Here is a 10,104-nt window from a genome sequence, read left to right on the forward strand (position 1 = left end):
AATTGCAGGATTTTGTAAATGGACTGTTTTTGGTTCGTGGACAAAACGTCACAGTTTAAGTCATTTATGGATCCAAAAAATGTATTCATTGATCAAATAAAGGAGAAATGAATTGACAGGGGAAACAGGCTTTAGTTTAAAGCAGACGTGAATGAAATGATGACATGCTTTCTCAAAGCACTTGTTACTGTGAACCTGGGACTGATCATTATTGATTATTACTCATTTATTGTTCAGTGATAATTGGCTTTAATGTAGAGTCCATGTAGAGTATGAACTTTGTTTGTGACTTTGTGTCCAATGACGTCCAACTGTGTGTCTTCCAGCTTGCTGTTAGCTGATTGACCTCCTCCAACATGATCCGGCTCCTACTCTTGTTGTCGGCTGTCGGCGGGCTGCAGGGTAAGCACACACACGGCAGTCATTTTGAATCTCTACCCACAAGACTGAATCCAAAGCTGTGTCCCAGTTCAGGGGCCGCAGCCTTCGAAGGACATATGTAAAGGCCGATTGCGTCACAGCTGCGCGTCGAAGGCTGTCTCAGTTCGAAGGCTCCTTCAGATGCGGCCTCTGTTTCCTGAAAAGGATCCATCAGTTGCATCCTTTGCGAAATGGCGGACTTTTAAGCGGCAGGGGAATACACTTAAAATGTTTTTAGTTTGAACTCAGTCGAATAGCTAGAGATACACATGTAAGAAAACCAAAGGGCCCAAATTATCTTTAAAATAACAGGTTAACTTATAAGACGTTAGTTAGCTAGGCGACAGGAGCAGCGTTTGGTGACGCAGGGGCAGATCAGACCGTCTCATTTCAGTTGGGCTTTAACGTCTACGCAGGCTACGAATGGAGCATCCTCCGTGGACCGCCTCCTTTCGAAGGCTGCAGCCCGTGGATTGGGACACAGCTCAAATTCTGCTCTTTAGTCTTGAAGACTTTGTGGCATAGAGGGGCTAGGTCGTTTGTCTTAGCTGCTATAACAATAACACTTGATATAACGAACGAACAGAAGGCAGACTAAGAGTATAAAAAAGAACAAGTCGGTGAAAGCTTCGTTGGATGAACGAAATCCTTCAGCTGTGAGCAAAAACGCTAATCGAAACTTCAAGCTAAAGCAGACTCTGCTTACATTAACGTGGGTACAGCAAAACACAACTCATGCTAGCCCGCAAATGCCCAAAAGCTGTAGCTAACGCTTACTTTGAAGCTTACTTTCAGCTAACCATGCCAACAGTCCTCTTCTTCCTCATCGTCCTCATTATCCCCCATGTTTGTAATCTCCACCACATTAGCATTTAGGATCCTCGCCGCCCCCAGCATCATCCGCTCTCCCTTGTGTGTTATCTATGGCCAAAGTAAAACAATCCGTGACCAGCTGATGAACGAAAGCGTTTCTATGTCACTGAATGGAACGTATATTACTGTTGTGACCGAGCAGCAAACACTGGTCCTCATCAGGGCAATAACTCATATGACTGTAGTTCAGTTAGATCCTTCTCTATGTCTAGAGTACATTTTTTATTCCATGTATATTTTGGCCAGAAACAGAGCTCTATATGTGTATGCACTGTATGTATGTATTGATTGTGTGATCGATTGTGTTTTAATGTGCAGCCTTGCTGATGCTTAACCACTTGTGTTTCTCTCCTGTGTTCAGCTACACAAAAAAACCCGTTCCCTAAACCATTCCCTTACTATGGAAAAAACCAAAATGATGTCTACGTGAGTAAAACTGAAGCCTGGTGTTTGAGAATATCTGTCTTTGTATCCGTCAGCTGGGATTATTGATTTCAGTTCATGTTCAACCCTCTGACCAGAGAGAGAGGTGTGATTAAAAAGCCATTTGCATGTGTATCTCACTCGTTACTATAATACAGCACGAAACCAGAGGCTGGCGTCCTCCTCAAAGGGATCTTTGGATCTTTGGACACCAAGTCGTAGGAATACTTGCTCGTAGTGTCGTGGATGCAAAGCTATTAGCTCACTGAGTCCCGTGGTCGGACTTCTGTCCGGTTCTGAACGTACAAGAAGTCGTTCCGGTGAGATGCCAGGGTCATGAAACTAAAAGGTTATACCCTACAGAAGCAACACGCAGGTGATGGTGATCCATTTCAACACAAAATCATCGAGCAAGTGTTTCATACAACTCGGTGTCAAAAAATCTGAACCATCCCTTTAAAGATAAATATGCATTAGAAGCCGTCGGCCCTCAGTCACTAATAAAGGTTGATATAATATATAATATAATAATAGGAACCTTATAGTATAATATAATACAGCGGTCGCACTGCAGGAAGCTGAGTCACTGTATCACATGAAGTCAGGTCAGTCGTGGATCTAAAAGGGAAACACACTGAACGTGTTGCACTTCAGGTCAAACATTGCCTGACTGAAATTAAAGCTGACGAGATTTACATCATGTATTTTTATATGTTACTTAATAAAATGTCGTATTTAAAGTTGTAATCTCAAACTTCTCTGTTTCTCTCTATTTGGCGCCACCTCTGGCGATAAATGGTAACTGCAGGAGCACACATGTGTGACGTCCACGGTTGGCTCCGGTTGTAACTCTTGATTTTCCTGGCTGACGGTCGCTTTCCTTTTCAGACTGTTTGCTTCATCTGAGCGTCGAGTTTGTTTCTTCTTCTTTGGATTTTCACTTCTTGTTGAAGTTGTATCTGTAGTCATCCATCTTTTCTTTGTTTGTTCAGCCATAGTAGATTACTGTTTACTCGCAACACTTGCAGAGAGCGGAGAAGCAGCCGCTTAGCTCCGCCTACCCTCTCTGGCAGACCAACCACTGCTGGCTGATGGAGAACGCGTCACTAACTGGGCGCCGCCACAGACAGCCAGCCCATAATAATACTATATACTGGCTTTCATCAGTGGGCTGTAAGCTCGGTCAGCATTGTGTGACCTCATTCAGAGATAGACAGAGATTTAACATTTATTTACATGAACATGTTCCAGATGATCTCTTGAACATCATTTTGCACCACCAGGACTCAAACTGAAGTGTTGTACCTGCTTGCCTGTGTATGTACTGACTTTGCAGCTCCACCTTTTTTCTCTGAACACCTGTCTGTGAATTATGACCTTATTAGGAAACAGTTTTTTTTGATCGAGTCAGAGTTTTGGTTGAGGGCTGAGGAAAATGTAAGCGCCGTCGGTTAAGAAAAACGGGCCTGAGATTCACCACTTTGATGATTGTGTTGAAGTTACAACATGCTGGCATTAATCTGAGCTCACCTGTGTCTCTCTGATATCAACAGATGGAATTGAAGGACGAACAGACCTCCCTTTGTTTCAAAGACTATTACGCTAAAGATCCAGTACAGGACTGCATTTTATTGATGGCTAAGTTATCACATGTATCCACTGAGTCAAAGGCATTAACAAACTCATACCAAGAGGACATAACTGCTAACCTTAATGAAATTAAAATAGAGGCAACAGGAGTACTTGAAATTAAACTGCTAAAAAATGGAAAATTGGTGAGTGTTGCTCTGATCTTCACTGCATTTATTTGGCTCTTGGATGAAACTACCTGTTTAAACACAAACATGACTTCCTAAAAATGTTTCTTTCCAGATCGAAATTAGATTTTACATGGCTGGTGATTATGGAGGTGTAACCATTTCTGCCGAAACTGAAGTGGTGAGTATTAAAATATGTGTATTATAATCACTTCACTTCATACTTTAGACACAGGTTGTTCAAACAGTGCAAAGCAACGCTGCAGATTCCTCCTCCTCTTTTCCGCCTGTAAGCTCACAAATGTGATGTGGCACTCGATTCTCTCTCACCTGTAAACGGGTCACTGTAGAGCGCCTTAACTTCAACATGATACAGATGAATACCTGATAACATACTTAGACACAGTTTCATACAGATTTTCCCCACGGAGACTCCAAAGCGTGTCGCTTGTAGAGGATATCTCCAGAAGGCCCGAGGGCGGCTCTTTTACAGCCCCTTCGGATCAGTGTAAGGCGTGCAGCATCAGTTACCATGGGGCCAGCTCAGTGACAGTGAAAAGTCTGACTTTTAGGCTCAACACACCTGGTGTTGTGCAGACAGCCCTCCGTTGTCTCTGCTGTGTGGCTGTAACATTGCTCTTTGTTGCTGTGCAGGAGGTTAGGTATCTGGTACAGGGTAACATCCAAAAAACTGCCAGTTATACGTCTAGAAAAGGCCAGCACCTCACCGGATGCAGAGACTCATGTAAGCAATATTGTAATATTTTAATGTCCATGTTTATTCTGGTTTTGCTTAAAGGTTGTAAACTAGAGACTGAACTATGACCCTTTAACCTCATGTTAACCTTCTCTCTCTTAGCGGGCAACGCTGCGATCCTTGGAGAAGACACTAAGGGGTCCAACTGTGAGACAATATCCTGTAACAGTCCTGGAATCTCTCCAGTGATAAAGAACTGTCCAACCAACGAAAAGTGCAACGCTAACAACAAGTAAATCAGTGGGCTTCACATCTAGAAGAAGGGGCAGGGGTTATAGAGGGACTCAGTGCTCTGAAGCAGCAGCAGGAAATGTAAGACAGCAGTGTGAGTGAGAGCTGCTGTCCTCCACAGCACGGCGTCATGTCGACATTAAAGTGAAAACTGGCATTAGAGCCCCAGTCCATGTAAAATCAGCTGGACACAGTTTACACTCAGAGATTCAGCTTGATAGAAACAGAACAGTGATCTCCTGTAATCCTTTTGCCTGAGGGCCTCAGCAGCAGCAGCTCATTGTGGTGTTTGTTGTTGTTTCTGTCCCTCTCCGCATCCATCAGCTGCGAGTACAGAGCCACCTGCACTTTCACCGGACCCACTGCCATCGACATCTCTGGCAAATTAACCACTGTCAAGGATCGATGTAATTACATTCTGCTGGAGTCTACAAAACTGCTGAGTTTTAAGGTGGAGGGAGAATACAGGGAACGCCGTCGTAAACATATCAGCCATTTGGAAAACGTGAAGCTGACAGTTGACACAAAAGTTTATATACTGAAGCAAGGCGGCCGTGTTGAGGTGAGCGAGCTACGGCTACATTTGTTGTTTTTGAGCCTCACAGCTAAAGACGTTTTCTTTCACTTGATGTTCTTGTGTACAAGCTGCTCCAACTAAGTTGCATCGAACAGTCCTGTTGTCGTGCCTGTGAACTCAGTGTGTCTGTGATGTCCGAGTCATTGTTTTCTCCACTTTCATAGAAGGGGGATGGCCAACTGCTAACCCTCACAGCTACTGAGACGAAGTTTGACTCATTTAGTCTGGCTAAGACCGATGCTGGAGTGACCGCCAAGTATTCAAAAGACGGTTTCGAGATATCTGTCTACTTTGACGGCCATACTCTTCAAATACTCACCACAGGTACAGAAACCATTCATCGATCAATGTGCCATGATCAATAGACTTTTGGATGGTTTATCTTCTCTGTGCAAAGTACAGCTAAAAGAAAAACCTTCATGCTTTCAATTCGAAGGAATGAATCAAGGTGTTTAAGAGCATGGTTTCAGGGATGTACTGATCTGAACATTCTGTCCTCGACCCGTCTAGGACCTACAACAAAGGATCCAGGTCTCAAAAAAATATGTGCCGACATAAATGAACGTGTGGCAGTGAGGACCATAGTAGACAGGTGAGACCTCAACCACAACCTCCACATCCCACTAAACCATCCTGATAAGCCTGTGTTGCTGTGAACCCGCCCTGAGCTGATGTTGTTTGTCTCCCCCTAGCTGTGACAAAGCGCAAACTGACGCAGACGTCACTAAGGACGTGTGCGACAAGGCGAAGACTAGGTACGCAGACATCTCATATTTTTGGATCAGCAGGAATTTATGTGACGTGATGCTTCAACTGTCCTGTGTGTCCACGTCACTGATCATGTCCTTTTGCTTCTGTGGAGCAGCTGTGATGTCCTGAAATCGACCCCCTTCACTAGCTGTAACGGGGTCGTCAAGCCGGATCCCTACATAAAGGCCTGTAAAGAGACGATGTGCAAATATCCTGCAGAGGACAATCTCATGTGTAGTTTCCTGGAGGCCTACGCCAGAGCCTGCAAAGTTCAGGGCAGACAGGACGTGACGGGCTTTAGGTCATCTGCCAGCTGCCGTAAGACCAAATCTAAACTCCTGTCTGCCCTAGATACATTACTGACTGCTCCTTTATGCACACTTCTCTAAACTTGTTGTCCCACAGTAAAGAATTAAAACAATATATATAAAATCCCTTTAGAAATCAGAAGACCATCACTGAAATGAGCCACTTTCAACCTTTCTTCAATCCAGACAAACAAAAAACAAAAACACCACGTGAAACAAACATCACTTTGTTAGGACAGAAGCGACCCGTCATCATTCAGTCAGGGATGTGCATTTTAGGACCGGTTCACCGACAAGATTAAAATGAGAGGAGAGCGACAACAAGCTGTCCATCATGTGCGCTCATTCTGATGCACACTCTCCCTAATGCTCGCACACACACACACACACACACACACACACACACACACACACACACACACACATATTACAGTCCAATCTTACATTCAGAACACAATAACACAAAGCCTAACCCCACCTGACTGAAAAGAATCAGAAGTCAACCAAATAAAACTTGAAGTTACAAAAAGTTTAATGAATGAAAAGAAAAATGCAAATTGGATAAAGAAATGTTCCTGGGACGGGTTGGACAAGTAAAAAGATTGATTACTACAGACCATGAAAGTTCAAAAACAAACGGATTGAACAATTTGATGTTCAGATGAAGACAAGCAGTCAAAATGGTTTCGTCTGTTTCTTTGAGTTTAACTTTCAGGTCTCAGGACATTTGAAGTTGTCTGTTACGATCCTGACATGACTTTGTTCTGTCTCTCTCTCAGCCACCACCCATAAGGCCTTCTGTCCGGGCAAGTCCTGCGCTTCTCAAGAGTTCTGTGCCCTGGAGAGCGGTGACTTCAAATGCCGGTGCCGGCCAGTTTTCGCAGCTCCGTTCATCAAAGACAATTTATTGGGTAAGATGGCGACACAACGCGGTTACATGTTTCGACATAGACAGAACATGTCACCAAAGCAGGATGTGATGGAGTCTCTCCTTTGTAGCTCGTTCACTGTTACATCTGTTAATCATCCTTGTGTGTATTGCTGAATGTTCAGGGGATCCCACCGTCTGCTCTGCAAACAGTGCTTCGGTTACTCTGATAAATTGTCTCCTGACTGATAAAAACATCGACTACACTACCCTACACCTCAAAGATAAAAAATGCCCGGGTACCTTCAAGGACGGCAACGTGACCTTCACATTCAACAGCGATAGCCTGTGTGACGCGGAGGTCAAGGTGGGTTCTGTCCTCTTGGTTCTCAGTAATGTTGTTACACTATGAAGCTCATTCTCTCACAGTCTAAGGGTTAAGAGTCATGAATCATAGCCGGATGCCCTGTGACCCTGCAGGCGACCGATACAGAAGTAACCTACAAAAACAACATAATGTCCTCTACCGATCCCAACGCCGCCATCATTCGTCAAGACCAAGTGAACATCGAGTTCAAGTGCACGCAAACACAGCCGGCAATCCAGTCTTTCAGTTTCAAGCTGCAGCGCAGGTGAGGGTCGACTGTTACAGTTAGATTAAAATACTTTGCAACTTGTTGTTTCGAGGTTTGTGAGTATAAACAGCTAAAGTGTATGTGTGTGTGTGTGTGTGTGTGTGTGTCTTCTCTTCAGCTCTGTGAGCAAAGAGGTCAAATCTGGAAGCTATGATTACACTGTGTCCATAGAGGCCTTCACCGATGCCGCCCGCCTACAAGCTGTGACCGAAGTTGTTTTGAACCAGAAGGTGTATGTGAACGTGAAGACTACAGGACTGGACGACAAAGTGATCGCTGTGGTGATTGACTCCTGCTATGCATCCAAAGACAGTGATCCCACTAAGGACCCAAAATACCAACTGATCACAGCAGGGTGAGACACGTGCAGCGGTGGCGGTCGCCTGCCGCAGTTCAAAATGAATCAAAAGCAGTCATTTGTGATTGAACGCTCTGATGCCACGTGTGTGTTTTCTGTCTGTGAGCAGCTGTGCAAACAAAGAAGACAACACAGTGACGGTGGTGGGAAACGGAGTGAGTACGTCCAGCTACTTCTCATTCAACGTGTTCCAGTTCCCCAACAGCAATGGTGATGTCCACCTGCACTGCAAAGTCAAGCTGTGCAGCACTCAGGGCAAGAGCTGCCTCCCGGTGAGCCTTCTTTCTAAACACAGAACAAAAGAACTGGACTTATACTGTTCCTCTCAAAGCTGCTTCTACACTACATGTCACATTCACACAAATCACATCTATGCCCATTCACAGCCCATGGCTGGGATCAAACCACCACCACACACGAAACCAGCTGTTGTTCCCTGGAACACAGTTCATAAACTGCATTACCTGTTGTGTCGTCACAGTGTAATAGGGATGCACGATATTATCGGCACGTTATTGGTATCTGCAGATTTGTCATTTTTCTGCTGATATATTATTTAAAAACGTTTGATATAATGCTGCGTCTTTAACTCGGTGCGAGTGTGTGCGCACTGCCTGCGCAAAGTTCTCAACAAGCTACAAATAAAGACTGAACAGTCACAGAAACTCGAGACGATGAACAGAAGTTAAACAACTTTCACAGCTCTTAACGAGCTCACAGTTGGCTCACATTCTCCTCATTTTACCGACTGAACATCAAACACGCTGAAAATACTCTCGCGGCCAACAATGCTTACAGAGAGTAACATAAATATCAGAGCAAAACTAACTCACATATTCACGGACGCACACACGATAAAAAGAGTCCGTCGGCGATCACTGATGTCTCCGTAGTAGGTGCAGTAAACAAGTCCGGGCATGTCTCCCTAACTGCCGTGTTTCGGGGGATGTTGCATTCAAGTGCGCTCAGAAACGGGAGTGATCAGACGCATGACCTTTTTTACAACGCCTCTTCTGTCAGGCGTGAAGAAGGGTGCAAGATGTCTGCAGTGTGGCAGTTTTTGGCCACTACAATAAGAGCAGGCATGATATCAACTCCACTACAGAGAGACGAGATGTTCTCTGCACTTAGGTGGAAAAAACATGTGACTAATATATCGGCATCGACATCGGCAAAAAGGGTTGGAAAATATCGACATATCTGATATCGGCAAAGGATCCGATATGGTGCATCTCTAATATGTACCTATCTCAGCTGCCAATCCACCACGGTGTACAGACGTGTCCGACTGCTGCTCTGCTTCTTGTTCCAACCTGTTTGACACAAACTGCATCACTTTGGACTCAGACCACCTCCTGCGAGGTCTGAGCTCAGTTTGTCTCTTCCACTGTTCCAGAATTAAACACGCAGATTGTAAAATAGGTGACAGTGAAGAATCAATGTGTCTTCATCTTCCTCTGTCTTTAACCCCCAGGATTGTACAAAACAGCGACGACGCAGAAATGCCATGCCGATGTATCTGGATGAAGCCTTCATCACCATGGCCTGGAACAGCTAGGTAAGAAACAACTTTGCCTTCGACTGGTGACATGCACAGCAGCAGACCAATGAGGTGCAACGATCACTCTCACCTTTGAATGAAAGCTGTTGCTGCACCATCGCGATCACGAGTTGTTACCATTGGATCCTCAGTTTCATTTATTGCTCGACATTGCCACAGTTTCGAAATGAATTCAAGCAGAGTCGAACAACAAATCACTCACTGTTTGTTCTGCTTGTCTTCTCAGGTTGTTTCCACGGTGACTTGGACTGATTGCAGGCTCTCGACCTTCGCCACGATTCCTGACTCCCGCTTGTTGGCGGTCCAGAGTGTGGGTTTAAATCCCACGCTTTCAGATCCGTCGGCTCGGTTCTCACGGGAACGCGAGAACTTTCTTTTGATTTTACTATCCGGTGAAGAAACTTGTGTGTGGGGAAACTTTTATCTATCTCCTCTCCTTAAATCAATAATCACATATTGTTTTGGGTTACTAATAATGAGCAGTCATTGGAGTGAGTGAGAGGAAAAGGGTCGAGTGGGGAACAGCTGTGTGGACACTCCTTTGAATTGAACTGTCATGAAGGTGGGATGAGCCGGGGCTGAGGGT

General features: G+C 44.7%; 1 protein-coding gene across 1 annotated transcript; it reads left to right on the top strand.

Moving 5' to 3' along the window:
* Positions 1-356: 356 nt before the first annotated feature.
* LOC138600506 (alpha-tectorin-like) lies at positions 357-9,515 on the top strand. Its single transcript, XM_069671925.1, has 13 exons — positions 357-402; positions 4,333-4,462; positions 4,786-5,023; positions 5,203-5,362; positions 5,549-5,630; positions 5,731-5,793; positions 5,904-6,106; positions 6,876-7,007; positions 7,150-7,331; positions 7,445-7,596; positions 7,718-7,954; positions 8,067-8,229; positions 9,432-9,515. Exons 1-13 carry the CDS (start codon positions 357-359, stop codon positions 9,513-9,515), a joined length of 1,872 nt encoding a protein of 623 aa, XP_069528026.1.
* The last annotated feature ends 589 nt before the right edge of the window (positions 9,516-10,104 follow it).

This window comes from Semicossyphus pulcher, unplaced genomic scaffold, assembly GCF_022749685.1.
Source record: "Semicossyphus pulcher isolate SPU_LCO1_2020_fin unplaced genomic scaffold, fSemPul1.0.p SCAF_21, whole genome shotgun sequence".
Classification (NCBI taxonomy): Eukaryota; Metazoa; Chordata; class Actinopteri; order Labriformes; family Labridae; genus Semicossyphus; species Semicossyphus pulcher.